The 19,929-nt window shown below is 36.2% G+C and overlaps 1 protein-coding gene across 1 annotated transcript in view; it reads right to left on the minus strand.

The window, feature by feature from the left end:
* celsr1b (cadherin EGF LAG seven-pass G-type receptor 1b) overlaps positions 1-19,929 on the minus strand; it is a 48,944-nt gene that overhangs the window by 6,998 nt on the left and 22,017 nt on the right. Inside the window, exons 6-21 of the mRNA XM_084094250.1 lie at positions 17,027-17,184; positions 13,010-13,173; positions 12,600-12,725; positions 11,443-11,609; positions 11,133-11,318; positions 10,035-10,148; positions 9,770-9,944; positions 9,369-9,510; positions 7,956-8,076; positions 6,627-6,810; positions 5,849-5,950; positions 2,519-2,613; positions 2,203-2,412; positions 1,399-1,582; positions 1,179-1,319; positions 881-1,091 (exon numbers count right to left, since the gene is read on the minus strand). Of these exons, the coding sequence (XP_083950376.1) occupies positions 881-1,091; positions 1,179-1,319; positions 1,399-1,582; positions 2,203-2,412; positions 2,519-2,613; positions 5,849-5,950; positions 6,627-6,810; positions 7,956-8,076; positions 9,369-9,510; positions 9,770-9,944; positions 10,035-10,148; positions 11,133-11,318; positions 11,443-11,609; positions 12,600-12,725; positions 13,010-13,173; positions 17,027-17,184 (2,480 nt within the window). The remainder of the gene's footprint in view (positions 1-880; positions 1,092-1,178; positions 1,320-1,398; positions 1,583-2,202; positions 2,413-2,518; positions 2,614-5,848; positions 5,951-6,626; positions 6,811-7,955; positions 8,077-9,368; positions 9,511-9,769; positions 9,945-10,034; positions 10,149-11,132; positions 11,319-11,442; positions 11,610-12,599; positions 12,726-13,009; positions 13,174-17,026; positions 17,185-19,929) is intronic.

Here is a 19,929-nt window from a genome sequence, read left to right on the forward strand (position 1 = left end):
TTGGTACCATATCGGTTATCGGCCAATATTAGAAAATGTTTTATTTATCTGTGTTAAATATTTAGAATTTATTGAAGCCCATTTCCAGGCAGCACATAAGAAGTAAAAAAAACATCCGTTTGTAACGGTTTGTAAATTATATATATATATATATATATACATAATCTCAATTTCGACTTCATACTTATGACTTTTTATCTCATAATTATGATCTTTTATATCATAATTATGACTGTCTTAATTTTGACGTCTCACAATTGTGACTTAGTACATCATTTCAACTTTTTGTCTCATAATTATGATCTTTTATATCATAATTATGACTTGTCATACTTAGGATTTCTTATCTCATAATTTTGTCTATCTGTCATAATTTTGACTTGTCATCCTTTTTATATTTAAATTGTGACTATTTATGGCATAATCAATGTAGGGATTTTTTTCTATGTGGTGGAAACGGGCTTCCATACATATTTGATATTTCATTGTTTTATGCTCATTTCCTCTATTTTTACATTCAGATTAAATTGGCCGTCATTTTACACTCACTTAAATGTAATCTTTAAAACACTAATAATTTAATAACACTGCTGAATGTAATCATGAATAACAATTAATATCCATTTTACATACTGTACATTATAATGTTAAAATCTAAATTCACTAGTCGCATTAAAATGATTGATTTTAATTTTTAATGTTTTAATTTTAACCTATTTAAACAAAATAGTTTAGAATTTTAATACCGGCTATTTATCAGAATGAAAACAATTATCAGCTAACGCACCAACGGGAATTTGAATATGATATATGATAGCATTGCATATCCTGGTCAAGGAAATCTGTTGTTTGTATGTAAAATCCCAGGCTGAAGTTTTACCTTAGACTGCGGCGGTCCGGATCGTAACTCTCCGGAAGGAGACGTCCCAGAGACCTGTAGATCATCACCATTACAACAGCGGGTGGATCAGGTTGTTCTGCATGGCGTCTTTTTTTAATGGACGGTGTTAGATAAACAATATTTGATCCATCCATGCTGATGAAAGACTCATTTGATGCAGTCTGGGCTGGAGGCTCTGTGGTAACAGCATCTATAGGGTAATACGACATAAGAAAGTTCTGTTTAATTTCCATGTCTACAACTTATAATATAAAGAAATAAGTTTCGATGTGAGAACCTTTGCTCTTTTTCGGCATTGAAAGCAGGTTTGGGAAGAGGACAGATGACTCCAGCTCTTTTGCGAACACCTCCGTAACCTCCTGAAATCGAGGAATCTTGTCTTGGTTTGCAGTGGAGTCCAGAAAATCTAATGCAACAACTTGAATGTGAAGAAAAATGGTCAATATTTTTACACTAAACACAAAATTAAGCTACAGGACTGAGAACGCAATACTAACTCATGTTGTCAGTGACGATGGTGAAGGGTCTCAGGTAGGTCTTCCTCACGTTCTGTACCAGAGTGTTGGCGTACTCCTCAAAGTGGTGCAGCAGATGTGCCGTCCCACCATCAGAGCGCTGTATCTTCTCCCAGTGCTCCTTGTTGACTGGGTCAAGAATGGCACTTCCAGTTTTAATAATGTTCTACCACAACAAACAAGAGTAACGTTCATTAATACTGTATAATAACCACCCATCATTTTTTAATGTCAATTAATTACTAAAATAAATAAGATACAAAAATAAATAATACATTTATTAAAATATATTAAAATAAATTAATAAAAAGTAGTTAATTTAAAGACACTGAGATCTGAAGATCTGAATGTGTCTGTGAATAAAACTAGATCTTTAGCACATCTTTGCACACATGCATTTCAAATATGGTTTTAAATGCTGTCTAACTGGTCAAAGCTGGTCATTAGTTGGTCCAAGGTGGTTTAGATGGTTGATCAGACTGGTGAGGTCAACCAGGTAGACCTTCTTGATTAAAACATTTTGAGAGAGTAGGTCACTTTTGACCAGCAACAAACCAGTTACAATGTTCCAAGAACCATCTTGACCAACTTAAGCCTTGAAGATCTGGTTCCAATAAAGTTATCTTTAAAAAATGAGTTCAAATTAAAAACTGTATATATTAAATTAAAATGTTACTGTTCCTATCATACTCTGAGGTGCAGAACCCATTAGATTGAGCTTGAATGTGAAGATACTGAAAGATACTGTGAGATTCTGGAAGTGTGTGAAGGCTTTGAGGTCTTTACCTTGTTGAAATCGGTATCATGAGTAGCGGTGAGCTCAAAGCCCTGCTGCAGACTTTCATGCTCTAACACACTGGCCAGAAGATGGTAGGCAGTCCTCACGTCATTTCCAAAGAGACGCTCCGTGTGGTCTGTGGAGACGTACAGCGCCCCCGCAAGGCTTCTTGATCTTTCTCCGTCCATTCGAGAAGAATTAGCATGAAGATCCTCACTCTGAGTCACAAATGTAGTCACACTGGTCACTTCTAGGATTGTGACAGCTGGCGTAGAATGTTTAATAAAATTCCAAGTTGAATCAACCAACAAAAGAGTCACAAACCTCTTTCTTTAGCTTTGAGAAGCTGAGGGAAGTGCAGTTGAAGAGCTCAGGTGGAAGCCAACCTTTATCATCGCTGCAATGACGGATAGCTGTGCCTGTCAAAAGACATATCAAATGTGTATATATCGATAAATCATTCAACAATAAATAAATAATGAAATGAAAATTCCTACATATACTACAAGTCAAAAGTTTGCACACATCTCCTTTGTTATTGTAAGTACTATTTTCTACTTTTTTTATTTATAGTAAAATCATTAAAATTAATAAACACAAATGGAAATATAGGATTTATGTAGTGACCAAAAATATCTATTTATTTATTAAAGGTGGGGTATGTGATTCTCTTTTTTGTCCATTTTTTCAAAATCACTTGAAATCCTATTCCTAACCCACTTACAGCCACTGAGTTAGAAGCACTGAAATGAAAATTAAGCAATTTAATCATCTGTGGAACGGGCAGGACTCAAAAAAGTCCAGCCAATCATTTCTAAGACCACCTAGAATCATTGGACAGTAAGTTCGTCAATCAAACGGTCGTACCATACATCCCCCTCCCCCATCCCCCTCCCTTCACATGAATGGGTGTAGTCAGGGCCAGCATTGGAGGAAAGAAGGTAGGACCATTTGAGTTGTGTATTTTCAAAATCTGCCAGCCGTTTTGCAAATCCCATACCCTACCTTTAATTATTAATTGTTTATAAAACATAATACAAAAAATTAACTACATTTTTATATAAAATATATAATGTATTTTTAAACAAATATTTTAGTTTTGTAATAAAATTAATTTGTATATTTTAACAAATATAATTGTGTCTATATTTTTTATTTAATATAGTTATCTACAATACAGAGTATGAATACAGTGAGATAGTTGTCTGTTATGTTTCAGTGAGACTTGGTTAAACCGTACAGTGAATGACAACAGTCTTTCCCTACCTGGCTTTGGTACACCGTTAAGACTTGATAGAGAACAACAAGCTACGGGGAAATCGATTGGTGGAGGACTATGCATGTACATTAACACCAAGTGGTGTAGACACCATATCATTAGACACACCATCAATTCCCCAACTCTTATCAGTTTCCCTAAGACCTATATATTTACCACGAGAGTTTGGGCAACTATTTGTATGTCTAGTGTATATTCCCCCTGACGCAAACTACAAAGCGGCTGCAGATGCGATATATCACCACATACAAGAACTTGAGGCAGTGTCCCCAGACACTCCCAAATTTATTCTGGGTGACTTTAATGGCTGCTCTTTGTCATCTGCATTACCCCACTATCAGCAATATGTGAATCTATGTTATGGCAACATAAAAAATGCTAACAAAGCAGTCAACAAAGCAGCGATAGGCGGGTCAGATCATAACACTGTCTTTTTATTGCCCTCTTATCGACAAAAACTGAAAAGGGAAAAATCTAAAATCACATCAGTGTGTGTGTGGGACGATGACAGTGTGACAGCTCTGCAGGGCTGTTTTGACTCTACAGAGTGGAGCGTATTTGACTGTGTAGATCTCGACGACCATGCGGATGTTGTCACGTCATATATTAACTTTTGTGTGGATAATGTGATCCCGAAAAACGTGTGAAACAGTTTGCTAATTCAAAACCTTGGATTACAACCGAAATTAAACAGTTAGTGGATAAAGAAAGAGCGTTTAAAGCAAATGACAGGTATGGAGGAAAGCTGATTCAGAAGGAAATACAGACGAAAATCAAACAGGGCAAGATACAATATAAAGACAAAGTTGAACAACAACTTAAGGAAAATAACTCGCGTATGGCGTGGAGGGGTATTAAAACTATCATAGGTCAAAATCACTACTCTAACACCCCGGAACATACAGTCGAGCAAGCAAATGCCCTGAATGAACACTTTGCGAGATGGGAGAGTGACGTGCCAGCCAATCCAATAAGCCTTGATGGAAGAGCAAGTGCCTCAATCAGGGTAAGCTGTGAGGAAGTGGGGCGGATCTTCTCCCATATAAGGACAAGGAAAGCTGCCGGCCCTGACAGGCTGGAAGGCACCATCCTAAAGAGCTGCAAAGAACAACTGAGCCCGGTGTTCAGAGGACTGTTTCAGAAATCACTTGACACATATAAAGTCCCAAAGATATGGAAAACAGCGGAAATTTTACCACTTCCTAAGAAACCCAAACCAGTTGGACTGAACGATTTTAGACCAGTAGCACTCACTTCTGTTGCTATGAAGTGCTTTGAGCGGATCATTTTAATTCATCTCAAAATACAAACCAAAGCTCACATAGACACATTACAGTTTGCTTATAGAGAGAAAAGGGGTGTGGAAGATGCTGTCACAACCCTTCTGAATGGAATTTATAAACACCTTGAAACACCTGCCTCGCATGTACGCATCCTGTTTGCAGACTTCTCTTCAGCTTTTAATACCATCCAGTCACACATGTTGATAGAGAAGCTGACAAACTTGGGTGTAAACCTCAATCTTGTAAAGTGGATTCAGGACTTTTTAACAGGTATGTGAGGCCATCATGACAAACACGGGAGTGCCACAAGGATGTGTTTTATCACCATTGTTATTTATTGTATATACTAATGATTGTGTCAGCCACCATTCTAACTGTTCACTGATTAAGTTTGCAGATGATGCTGCCCTAGTCGTTTTTTTAACAGATAATGAACAGGACTACAGGACTGAGGTTGACCAATTCCGTGAATGGTGCAATCAAAATTCTTCTGGGATTCTTCTGGGGTTCTTCTGTCCAGAACAGAAACATGCTGGACAAGGTGACTAAAATGGGCAGGAAAATCACTGGATCTGATGTTAAAAGCATCTCTAATATCACAGATAATTATTTTCTAATAATCTCAATTTGGCACTGAGGATACTGGATGATCCATCCCACCCACTTTGCTCAGAGTTTTCCTCCCTCCCCTCTGGACATAGATTTCGAACGCCAAAACTAACAAAAACCAAACGTGCCATTACATCATTTGTGCCGAGGAGCATTCAGTTACTGAACAGATCAGACACAGGCACTATTGATTATTTATTTAATTATTTATTGATTCATTTTAGTATTGGACTGATGATTGCATGTCACCACCATTGCTGTGTTGTTGTTGTTTGTTTTGTTTTACTGTATCCTCTATGTTATCTGTGTTAATGTTCAATGTGGCTCCCTTGAGTGCAAAACAAATTCCCCTCGGGACAATAAAGGTTTCATTCATTCATACAAAAATTAAATGTTTCAAATTCAGTGAAGTGTGTCAAAACTTTTGGTTGTTTATGTAAATTCTTGATTTAGTTAAGTACCGTATAATTAATCTAGACTCACCGCTGGATCCTTTGGGGCAGTTTGTGGCTGCAGGGCCACCAAACGTGGTCCGGGGCCACCAGATACCGCCTTCAAATGCTTTGGGACAACCGTCATAAACCACTAGATAACAAAAAAATGGAGTGAGAATGAGAGAGAAAGGACAGTATGGCAAAACAGATGCCATTTAGTGTCACTAACACTTGTTGCTTTGTCTTAATGACCTTATTAAAATGCCTTTTAAAGGAATAGTTCACCCACAAAATTTAATTTTAAGTTGTTCCAAACCTGTATGAATTTCTTTCTTCTGCTGAACACAAAAGAAGATATTTTGAGGAATATGGGTAACCAAACAGTTAATTGGCCCCATTGACTTCCATTGTAGGAAAAAAATACTACAGAAGTCAACATCAACTCTTTGGTTACTGACATTGTTCAAAATATCTTCTTTTGTGTTTAACAAAACTTGAGGGTGAGTAAATGATGAGTAAATGATGAGTAAATGACTCAGTTTTGGGTGAACTATCCCTTTAAGGAGCAACAAATTCCTATTATTTCTTCTTCAATTAACCCCACAGTCAGTACAGGTACCCCATGCTGACTTGAAAGCATTCTGCTTATGATTATAGTGTATTACACTTACATTTCATCATACTGTGCATGCATATGTAAGCTAAAATTGTAAACAGCTTTAATTTTTTTGTCCTTATTTATTCAATTGTCAAGAATATTGTAACCAGTTTTGAAATGAGCTCAACAACAGTAAACTGCTATCCTGTCCAGTTGACAGCACACATACCCACGCATCCCCCGACTGTCACCTCTGCGAAGGGGTTGTCACAACGGTTGCACTGACGGCCCACCACGCCCATCTTACAGGCGCACTGGCCCGTTACAGGGTCACATGTCCGCGAATGCGCTCCAAGGTGAAAACAATCACAAGGGTAGCAAGTGTCCCCACCAAGAGGCCGAAAGTAATTGTCCTGAAAAATTGAGGAGGAGAAAATTATGGCATCTTGTGAGCATGGACCTGAGATCAAAATATAATAATATACACTAAGATACTTATTTTTTGAAAGAAGTGAATACTTTTATTCAGCAAGAATGCATTCAATTGATCAAAAGTGACAGATTTGTATTTCAAATAAATGCTGTTCTTTTGAACTCTGTATTGATAAAAAAAATCCACAAAAAAAATATTAAGCTGTTTTCAACAATGATAATTTTTTTTCTTGAGCAGCAAATCATCATATTAGAATGATTTCTGAAGGATCATGAGACTGAAGACTAGAGTAAGGATGCTGAAAAGTCAGCTGTCATCGCAGGAATAAATTAAAATATAATAAAATTGAAAACAGTTATTTTATTTTGTGATAATATTTCACAGTATTACTGTTTTTACTGTATTTTTATTAAATAAATGGAGCCTTGGTAAGCATTTTCTTTTAAAAGCTTCTTACCGGTTCCAAATTTTGTACAGTAGTGTACTTAAAGAGTTGAAAAAATGAAAATTATCCCATAAGTTACTGCCATCCTAGGTGTAAATGATGTCCTTCTTTCAGCTAAACACAATCAGAGTTATATTAAATCATATCCTGGCTCTTCCAAGCTTTATAATGGGAGTGAATGGTACCTCAGATTTTGAAACCCAAAAAACTGCATCCATCCATCATAAAAGTAATCCATAAGATTATAAGCAAGCGATTATAGTTTATAAAGTTATACATATGGACATTTTTCTCACAAAAATGCATCGCTTTGCATCAGAAGGCATTTATTAACCCCCTGGAGCCATATAAATTAATAGATACTTTTATGATGGATGGATGCACTTTTTTGGGCTTCAAAATCTCAAGGTACCGTTCACTTCCATTATAAAGCTTGAAGAGCCAGGATATTTTTTAATATAACTCGGCTGAAAGAAGAAAGTCATATACACCTAGGATGGCTTGAGGGCGAGTAAGTTATGTGATAGTTTTCATTGTTGGGTGAACTAACGCTTTAATACAATAAAAGCCACACGGTCCAGTTTATATTTATATTGTTGTACAACTAGAAGTCAGTGGTTTCCCGTCAGTTCCTGCACATTCTATTGAGAGTCTGGAGCATGCGATCACTTGCAGCTTACCTTGCAGCTACACTCTCCTGTGGTTTTATTACAGTCCCTTTTGAAGCCTTTGCTGACATCGCAGTTACAGGGCCCACAGGTCGGGTATCCCCACCAGCCGTGAGCACAAGGTTGATCCCCTCTGTGTGTGTGCGCACACGTCAAAGAAAGAGTGAAAAGGGGGACAGAGAAAAATAAAATTATGCAATAGTGCACTTTAAACTACAAACTTCACTGAATGAGACTCAAAACAGCTTATATTGGGGACTCAGGCTGATTGGATTTGCTTTGAAATTGGAAATAAAATTCAGCTGTAAAATCAAAGCGGTGGATTCTGACTGCGAGGCTTGCTTGTGTGAAAGCAATACATCATTCTAAGCCCGCTTCCTTTGTGATCATTGAAAAGAGAATCTTCTCACCGTTAAACAAAATAATTTCAAACATATTTAATCCTATAATTTAAGTCTTTCTCCTCTCATGGAAATTCTTTTATTTGTTATTATCTAATTTTTGGAGTTTACAGATTACGAACATTTAAAAGAAAATTCACTTTTTCAAAACTCAAGTGATTCTGCTAAAGAACAGTTTATCTTTAGTGGATGAAAGACTCGCCAATTACTGGATCATTCCTGCAGTCGGAGCTTTACTTTACTTTGTTGCATTATAAATGAAAGCGATACGGTGTGGGTGTCAAGGACATGTGGAATTATCAGAATTAAAGGAAAGACCAGATTTAAAGGATCATCGTAACAATACCATCACAAATACTGCCAGCATCTGCGATCACAGCTTTCGCCACTTACAAAACCTTGGCAGTTCATGAAACAGACCATCAGACAATAAAGCTGTTGTCAGTAAGCGTGTTTAAGCATGTACCGAGCTTTAACTAAAAGTCCACCAATTTTCTTAATCCTAACCAAATCTAAACATAAAGGGACAGTTCACCCAAAATTAATGTTCTGCAATTATTTCCAAAACTGTATGACATTCTTTCTTCTACAGAACACAAATAAAGATATTTTAAACAATGTCCCAGTGTTTTTTTTTTTCTTTGTGGCCATGCAATGAAAGTCATTGGGGTGTCCAGTCACATTGACTTATATTATATGAACAGAAACAGTTGAAACGGTCTTCAAAATATCTTTTATATTCCACGTTCCACAGAAGAAAGAAAGTCATACAGGTTTGGAATGATATGAGGGTGAACTATATCTTCAAATACTAACATGACCCCTATTTTATCATCAATCAGACAAAAATGGTATGTCTGCTCAAGTACTAACCCTCTAATAACATGCCTAATCTGACACAACATTCATGTCCGACAAAAAATGTACATGCAAAACTTTTGGGTTAGGGATTTGTTTTGAGCCCTAGTAAAATGAATAAATGAATGAATGAATGAATGAACCAAAGAGAAGGAGAGATACTCACTTGCGCTCACAGTATTGGCCATAGAAATTGTGTCCACACTCGCAGCTGTAGCCATGTTTGGAGCTGGGTTTTCGAACACAGGAGGAAGTGTGTTCGCAAGGGTTCAAGAGACATGCATCCACACAGTCTCTGCCAAAGTAACCTGGGGGAAAGGAAAAGAGAGAAAGAAAGACTGAGAAAGATTCATAGAACTAGACACTCAAATCTTTACTCATATACACAAAGCTCGAAAAGTCTAATTAAAAATCTACAGGAATTTAGGGATGCCTTATGTATGTCCTCCTTTTGCTTTAATGATAAACCACATTTAATTCCAATTTAAATGTGGTCTCAAGCTTTTGGACCTCACTACATTACTAATCGAAAAGGTTTTAGTCCCTATGTAGAACTGTTGGTGTTACCTGGCTCACAGACACACGTGTGAGACGCCCAGTTGTCCCCGCAGCGGCTGTGTGCTGGACACAGGTTGGATAGACAGGCATCAGGTACGTTACATCCGTCTTTAGCTCGTACTCGAGTCGCATGCCGTATGTTGATGTTGGCAGTGTTGGTGGATGTCTCACCCATTCGCAGACCCTATAAGATGACCACATGAAATAAGTAACCATGTGAATAAGACAATACACACCTTTAAACAAAGTAAATGTGCTTGTATGTGAGATCCACCTGCATGCAGCCAGTAAATCCTCCCTGCACAGTGCCGTCTTTCTTAAGCAGTCCCCCGATAAACAAGTTCCTCAGTTTAAGCCCGGGCAGCTCATTGCCGATCTCCACTGTCCTCTGTATATATCAAAACAATATCAGAAATATCAGAACTCAAACCACATGCCTTTATTGGTGGCATTTCAACTAGAGGCACTCACCTAGGGTGATTTCACACTTTTTTATTTTTTATTTTATGAAGGTCACATTAAAACTTTTTTATTCCATCATTTACTTTTGCAGCAAACGCATGGGAAATCTATTATAAAAATGTTAATTATTACACTGAAGGGGTGGATTATTCAAATCTACTGCTGCGTCAACACTTTTAAAACAAATAATAATAATACATAATAATAAAATACACAAAAACAATTTTAATAGTTGTTCTTCATAGCATGAAAGCCCTTTATATAAATGTGTATGCACACTAAGAGTTTTGTGTGCATCTTTTCCATGTATGATTATTTTGTGCATCATTTATAAAGACATTTGTCAAATTATGTAAAAAGAAAAGTGTGAAAATATGATATAATTGCGTGTAATTAGAATACATAAAAGCCACAGTTTTTTAGTGTCATTGAGATACTATTATATTTTTTTTGTATTTTTAATTAGATTCTATTTTTGTATTTACCATTTTCATAATAATTTAAATTATAGTTAATAACTTATGTTTTGTTTTGTCATATTTTTTATACTGTTTATATATATATACAGTATAATAATTCTTTTCAGTTTAAGCTATTTTAGTACATCATGTTAAACTAAATGCAAATTAGAAATGTTGCTTTGACCATTAGCTTAAATATTTTTTTTATATTAACTAATGATAACAAAGATTAACAAATACAGTAACAAATCTATTGCTCATGGTTAGTTCATGTTAGTTAATACATTATCTAATGTGTTAACAAATGAAACCTTATTGTTAAGTGTTACCGGAAAGTTTTAAGTCCACACAGCACCACATTCCCGTAGTTGAACATTATTTGTGTTTGAACCAGACTTAGGTGGTCTACAAATAAATATACCTAATAATATAGATAATAGATAATATACCTGAAACACGCCATAATCCAAAGACACAAGAGCCATATATTTGATGTCTTTGCCATCTTTTCCACTCTTGAGCTCGACAAGCACATGGTGCCATTCACCGTTGTCCACGCAAACCTGAGGAAAATCTAAGAGGGCCACACGTCTAACACCCAGAAACACCTGGAACCGAAGGTGTCTGTTGCTCACCTGGAAACACAAAGTAAGAATATGTGAAATCTATGACAAAAAAGGATGAGAGCACAGTCTGATTAATAAAGACATATCATGGAAAACAAGACTGAACATGGTGGATTACTGAAGCAATACTCACCATAAGATTAATCTTGGAAAACTCTCCAGCACTGGCTTGTAGCAGAACGCCTGTGCTTTTTCGGGTGCGAAACATAAGACCCATGTACCAGGGAATGGCAATGGTAATATCGGTCTCACTCCATGACACCAGTGCGTGGCCATCGAAATGCAGGGGGGCGGGCATAACTGTGGAAAGAAGACCATCAGACAACAATTTAGATGACATCCAGACTAAACAAAGTTGTTTTATTAACTGAAATCTGTTAAGTAAAACAAGCACACACTGAGGGAATCACTTTGATATTCCCTCCTGTCCCGACGCACAAATAATAACTATCATTCACGGACAGAGGAATGTTTCCAGTCATCCAGGAGATTTCTTAATCAGGAATGTGAAACGTTCTTACACACCAGTTTCCTCAGGGCAAATATTTTACTTTCTCTATGCGAGGTCTGAACTTATGGAAATAACAGTAGTATATCTTAGACATAACCCTGGAAGCGTGACAGTAATATTAGTGATATTCATAGCTAGCCTTCTCTTCAGTTTTCCTCAATTGAGATTTGCCACCTACAGAGGAGAAGCAGATTTTCAGAGCCCCTGATTTCAGTATGCTTTGAAACAGTAGCCTGAATGTCTTTTGTAGACTCATAACATGGTGTGACCTCTCCATCCAATTGATAAGCAAAAATAAATAGAAAATGCGTGTTCAACCAGGTTTCCTTCTAAGAAATTAGGTCAAACTAAGCTCACTGAAAATGTTAAGCTATTTGCAGCCCCATTCACTCCATTGACCGTTAAGGGGGACTCTTTGTAATTATGATGCACTTACTCAAATGGGTTTACAGTATAAAAAAACTTTAGACAGACAGACAGATAGACACACAGACAGATAGATAGATAGATAGATAGATAGATAGATAGATAGATAGATAGATAGATAGATAGATAGATAGATAGATAGATAGATAGATAGATAGATAGATAGATAGATAGATAGATACAGTAGATACTCAGGTATGAGTCACTGGATTTGTGTACACTTTGGTATGAGGCCAAGGGCAAATCCAGGCAAAAGATGGGAGGTGTGTCTATGTGTTTGTGTCCATTAAGCAAAATCAAGTCAAAGGAAGAATGATGTATAGAAAAGAGTAGGAAAGAGAGGATTATCTTACCATGTTCACAATTCTTTCCTCCGTAGCCTAACGGGCAGTTACAGGTGTGGGTGTTCCATCTATTCACACATACGCCTCCATTCAGACAAACAATCTGGCTACAGAAGTCATGTTTTGCTGCACAACCTGAATAGAAAGGGAATAGTGCACTTTAAATATTAAGGGTTGGAGTTTGACAGCTTAATGGAAAGCTAAGAAAGAAAAACATTCTTTGAAGAATCAGTGCTGTGAGAAATAAATATTTAAAGAGGCCACATTTTGTCAGTTTTTTTTTACTGTACTGTCTTTACTGAAGTTGAGGAAAAAGTTTTGAGTTTGTTTTTTATAGTACTTCGAAAATGTATTATTTAAAAAAAATCAGGGTAGATATGATTCGTCATTATATGAACACTTGCTATACAGTTTCTAACCTGCTGAGGTGCCATTGTTGGCAATGAAGCCGGCCATGTCTATGGGCTTGCTGTCGATAGTCAGGTTCCTAATGCAGCCCACAAAGTCTCGGTTCTGTATGGGGAAATCCTCAGGGAGGTTTGGAACGCCACCCAGGAGCAAAGGTCCGGTAAGATCCAGTGACCTGCACACAAACAGAAAGATTCTTGAAGCCACGAATACAAAAACCCAAGTCCAAAACATTCTCCATTATATATATATATATTATCGGGAAATGGAAGGCTGGCCACGGAAACAATTTCGAGAGTTACCTACGATATGCAACGCGCTTCCCCGGATGCATTGGTTATAGTAAATGGGGATTTTAACCACAGTACACTCTCTGCTACCTTACCCTCCTTTAAGCAAATGGTGACATGTCCTACTAGGGATGGTAAAATCATTGACCTATTCTATACGAAAGTTAAGGAGAGTTATGGTGCAAAGAGGCTCCCACCGTTGGGGCAATCTGATCATAATTTAATATCCTTGACATCCAGATACTCCCCTGCAATCCGAAATCAGCCCATTGGCTATAAGACTGTGTGTGTGTGGTCGGATGACGCCTGTGAAAGGTTAAGAGGATGTTTTGATTGTACAGACTGGTCAGTGTTTTTTGACGATGATGATTTGGACAGTATTTCTGACAAAGTCACCTGCTGTATAAATTACTGTGTCGAGTCTGTCATTCCACGTAAACAAATTAAAATGTTTCCTAATAATAAACCATGGGTTACTAGGGAGGTTAAAGCAGCTATTAATAGGAAAAAAGCAGCTTTTTTTAGTGGTGATAGGGATCAGATTAAAACTGCGCAAAAGGAACTGAAGAGAGTTATTAAACAGAGTAAAGTTAAATATAAGGAAAGAGTTGAAGAACAAATGTGTAATTGTAACACATGGGGCCTTTGGAATGGTTTGAAATCTCTTGCTGGTTATGGAACAAAAATAACAGTGCTTGCTGGTCAGGACTGAATGTAAATGAGGTAAATACGTTCTTTGCAAGGTTTGATGACTCTGATTTCTCTGCTTCTCATGATATGATTTTAGAATCTCTTGTACAGAGTGATAATGTGGACTGTAGTCCAGCAATTATTATTAATGAAAATGATGTTTGTCGGCAGTTAAAGTGTCTTAAGCCCAACAAAGCAGCAGGCCCTGATGGTATTCACCCACGTACTTTGAAAGTCTGTGCTGATCAGTTGTGCTCAGATTTTCACTCAATTTTGTCTTTGTCCTTGTTTTCATCGAAAATACCTGATATGTGGAAAACATCGTGTCTTGTTCCAATTCCAAAACATGGTAATGTGGGTTGTAGTTTAAATAATTTGAGACCCATTGCTTTGACATCACAAATAATGAAATGTTTTGGTTATCTGGGTAGTCAGTTGTCAGATTTTCAAGATCCGTTACAGTTTGCATATCAAAAAGGTGTGGGAGTAGATGATGCCATACTCTTTATGTTGCATAATATTTATAATCATTTGGAAACAACTTCCAGCTCTGTTAGGATTATGTTTTTTTATTTTTCTAGTGCTTTTAATTCAATTCAACCACATGTTTTAGCTGATAAATTGCTGCGTTGTAACCTACATAGTAAAACTATTATGTGGGTATTGAATTATCTTATACGTCGACCCCAGTTTGTTAGGCTGGGTGATAAAATGTCTGACATTATTTTAACTAAAACAGAAGCCCCTCAAGGCACAGTTTTATCACCTTTTCTTTTTTCATTGTATACAGCTGACTACAGGCACACTCAGACTTCATGTTGTATACAAAAGTTTTCAGACGATACTGCCCTTGTGGATTTAATTAATCAAGGCAATGACACGGACTATAGAAGAGAGGTTGAGTTATTTGTTAGATGGTGTGATGAAAATTTCCTAAATTTGAATGTGGAGAAGACTAAGGAGTTGATCATTGATTTTAGAAGAAAAAAAGAAGTTATAGTACCAGTGATTATTAACGGTCAGAAAGTAGAGATTGTACAGTCTTATAAATATCTTGGTGTCCATTTGGACAGTAAACTGAATTGGAAGAAGAATAGTGAGGCTATTTTTAAGAAGGCGCAATATGTAAAGGCGCAAAACTGTATATATATATATACAGTAGTGGCCAATTGTGATGTCCGGAGGGGATATTTGTTTTGAATGACCCTACAAGTTAAACCATCAAAATATGAGGATTTATTTGGCGAAAATGGCAAACTATATCATGCAAAAAGCATGCATTGACTACAACATAATTAGTTATTCATATTTTGTTGGTTCTCTCTAGTTTTGCATGTGTTCTTTGTATGACAGTCTGGCCAAAAATGATGTCCACAAAATTTGGCATGTTTCACTGCATTAACACAAATAAAACCATTGACTCCCAGCACAACTACGCAATATGCTAGGAAAATCTTTAACAAATTTTTCATAATATTTGAATAAAGGGTGAAGATGTTTCTACTATGCCGGCAAATTGGGTTAATGCCCTTCATAGCCTTTCTTCTTTTAAAACAGATATTTATCCAGTATTATATGCCAACATCTGGCAGCAATGATCATATCCATCATAATCTATCATTCATAGAAAGATTATGAAAATAATCTTGTATTTTCAAAGGAGGGTTTGCAAGAAAAAAAAGAAAGAACCATTAGAAATAAAATGCGCAGAGCTATTAAAAGGAGTGTGTTTAGATGTTTTTTTATTTATTCAGAATAATATTTCGTTTTATTGTCACCAGATATGCTGCGGTTTTGTATTTCAGCATCTGGGCTTCACATTCTGGCGGATAGCAGTGCATTTAATTTACAATTCATATTGTGAACCATAAATCCACATAGATCTGTAGGTTTATGGGTCAGCACTTACTGCAAGCATATGGTCTTACTCTAGCAGTTGCATTTCAGAGGCTTTACGGACCATATCTCCACTTAACTCAGATGGATCTCCACCATCTAACACTGTGCTGTTCTCCACACAGAGAGAAAATTAGCCTACAATAGCAAATCCCAGCTGTAGATAAGCCGAGAGTGTGTTCCCATTGTAGAGCCCATAAAACTTGTTTGACGTGAGACAGAGTGCAGATTGATGGAGATTAGGGGAAAAATGGAGTGAAATGGGAGAAGCAGAATGCTCTGTAATCTCCTTTAATGATCAGCTATTCAACACCCGTCGGTGGTTAGCATGCCTTCGTGTACTCAAGTTCCTCTGTCCCGTCACACTCTCCCTTTCAGCACACAATATCATGTCCGCTTTAGATGGTGGAAACATGAATGAATGTGGGAGACAGAACTGACAGACTGGGAAGTGCAATTTATCAGGAAGGGATCACAAACTCCACATGAAAACTCCACATGAAATCACAATTCCTTAAAAACTCAATGTTTTGTAGCTTCTGCAACCCATTTTACTTCTGCAGTGTCACATATTTCCAAAAAAAGATGTTAAACAAGATTGTAGGTATTGGCCAGGCTAGATGTTCTATTTCAAAAGGAAATACGTCAACCCAGAAAAGAAATCTGCCCTCAACATGCAATTTGATGATATATTTAATATATGGGGGCTTCAATAAAATATATATTTTTAAATAAATAAACAAGTATTATATATATATATATATTTTTTTTTTTTCCAAAAAATTGGATTTTTTTTTTTCAAGTATTGTACAAGTTTCATGCTGACTTTAAGAAAACATTTATCTCTTTGGTCAAAATGTTTCCAGGTTTATCACAATTTTTTTTAAATAATAATAATAATTATTATTATCATCAGAGTGCTGATGTCAATAAAGCAAAGGGATAATTAAAATATATAAATAATAAAATAATATTTATATTTAACTCTGCATAATAACAATAATCTAAAAATAAAAAATAAATATTATTATTTTTATTTATTTTTTTTATACATTTTTATATTCTTGTTGAATATCCTGATTCACTAAATATGCCACACTTGTAAAATGGGTTTTAAAAGCAGTCTCACATTTACTTTAAGAAAACACTTACTTCTTTTGGCCTGTTTGGGTACCACTGGCTGCACAGCTGTAGTTCCCAATCTGTCCCCCGAAACGCAGGGCCATGGCCACATCACAGTCGTCGACGGCAACCACTGCAACCTTTTCCTCAGAGGGGCCATGAGGGACGCCAAGACTCCCTATATTAGGCTTGAATAAAAAAAAGTTGTGTCTTTAAATCTTAACAGTTAAAATTTAATGGTAATAACAAAGTTAATTTGTGGGCCCCAACAGTTATCTGGACACTAAAGCTTAGCTTAAAACAATGTATGTAGTTTCTAAACACTGTTGAAATTCAAGAGATTACATATTTAATTGTATTAACAGAAAAAAGTAAATTTAAAGTATGTCAAATGTAAATATGTTACATTTATTTACAGTACTGCTATAAATAGTTTTCTTTACACAATAAAATAGATGCTTTTATAATTAATAAATGGGGATCCCTCGCAAGGACATCTGTAATTTGAAAACCCATCATCTAATATAATGAAGATCATACATGTCTCTTAAATCTTTTTCTAAAACCTTGGAACATAATTTCAAAGTTTGTGGATCAGAGCAATGATAGATTTTGTTTGTTTGTAATCTCTAACACACAGCATGAGATGATTGTTTACCCCTCTGTGACATTCTGGCCTTCTCAGCTCATCTAATTGGATTATGCCAACGAGACGCTGGCACAGAGGAGATACCAGACAAAGAGAGCACATCATTTCATGTACAACCTCCCCAGAGACCCAAACGGCTTCCACAAAACTGCAGAAATTTGTATTATCATCTGGCAACACCCTTCCCCCATACAAGAGGTTTTTTGAAATTTTCTCAGCTCATTAAAATTGATTTTGTGGTGCGAATGATGTGCTGAGCTGATCTTTGATGTCTGCCCTGTGGTGTTAAAAAATTTCCAAGTGACAGTTTGGTGTGATGTGAACATCACTCGCTCCTCAAGACTGCGGTCACCATTCAAACTAAGTCTATCTAGTTATCTGTGTAGCCTTTGCTGAAATAAAAGAGAAAATTGTTACCAGAACAACAACGATGATAAATTTCCTGCAAATTATTGCAACATAATAATAATAATTATTATTGTTGTTGTTATTATGCTGCCTATAAATCAAAGTGATAATTAATATTAAATGACTGTCAATATTTATATTCAACATTGCATAACAATAAATAACTAAATGTTAATATTTATATTCAACTCATTGTTATTGTATATGTATAAATGCTAACTAAAATAAACCTCTAACTAAAAATTTTAATTTTCATAAATCAGATGCCATATTCCTCTCAGTTGCTTCCAGAGAGCGGAGATGAAAAAGGGAATGCAAGTAGACTGATAAACTGGTCAACAAGGAAATCCATGAATGGGAGAATTCCTACACTCTGACGCAAGTGTCATGGAATAAATCCAACCGGTCATGGCCTGAAGCGGACTACTCAGTCAACAGCAGTCAATTTAGCTTTAAAAAAAGGTGTGAAAACCTGGTGAAAAAACTGTTTGAGACACTTTTAACAGACCGAATACCATTCAAATATCATGTTTCTACTGCTAGGACATGCATCTCTTTACAGTTTTTATGAACATGAAGAAAAGAAAACTGATTCAGGATCAGAGTGTTCACGACCCGAGGTCACCGCAACTCAACCATCTGCCACTCATAATAATAAGGGTCAGCTTCCATTGTAACGCCTTAATGATCCCCAAATCTCTGCTGTCTTGAGTCCAACGACGAAAATGAACTCAATGACAAGCTCAATGCCCTCAGGAACACACATGCACACAAATCCCGACAACGGCTATTAACCTCCACCCTTGTAACTCATCAGCCTTTTTGTTTCAAAGATCAAAACAACGGTTCGTGGATTCCGGAGGCTTACACATGAGTTTAAAGAAAAAAGAAAAAAATCAGTGATCTGTTTCAGATAGGAAAACAAATGTATTGTATTATAAGGTAGAACAGGTTGGGCAACAAGATGCTCTGTTTGGGGTCAGTGAAAACCTAAAGCTGGCTGTAATAGCTCAAAAAATATACTTTTTAAATACAGGTAGGTATTTAAAGATTCTTCTTAATCGTATGAGAACTGACTATATGTCCTTCAGATACAAAGTATGTATAAATGCAATGAATTTTTACATGCTTAGCTTTTATTACTGGTGTAACCAGTGTAGAACTATACTGATGCCAACTGATTTTGTTTTCTTTTAATAAATTGTTCTACCATGAGCATTTAGCAAGTTCAACTAAATACTTCTTTTTTGAACTTTCTATACATCAAAGAATCGTGTAAAAAATCCAGTAAAATATTAAGCAGCACAACTGTTTTCAACATTGATCATAATAAGAAATGTTTCTTGAGTGGCAAATCAGCATATTAGAATGATTTCTGAAGGATCATGTGACTCTGAAGAATGGAGTAATTATGATGAAAACAAATATATTAAAATTTTGGTCAAATAAATGCTGCCTTGGTGAGCATAAGAGATTTCTTTCAAAAATATAAAAAAATCGTACCTACCCCAAAATCTGTAGTGAAAAAATCATTGGGGTCTCTGGACATCAAACATAAAAACAGTAAGTCTCAAAAAACCATCAGGGATAAAGGACCACATTAACTGCCAAACTGTTAATAATGCAAAAATATTTCCATCATCAAAGGATTGTTTGTAAAAATCGGAGTAGGCAGTCACTTGCTGAGACACTTTAAAATGAAGAGTAACACTTCAAAGCATCACTGCATTACAGCTGCGCCCTGTTGGGTTTGCTTATTTTTACTCAAGGTAAATATCTGAAAGTGTCTTCAAAGACAACTCGAGTCTATAGACAAAATAACACGTAGGTTGAACTTTGGAAAGCAAAGATCAATGGGGTCAAATAGAAGTGATTT

The sequence above is a fragment of the Abramis brama genome, assembly GCF_963993115.1.
Source record: "Abramis brama genome assembly, chromosome: 20".
Lineage (NCBI taxonomy): Eukaryota > Metazoa > Chordata > Actinopteri > Cypriniformes > Leuciscidae > Abramis > Abramis brama.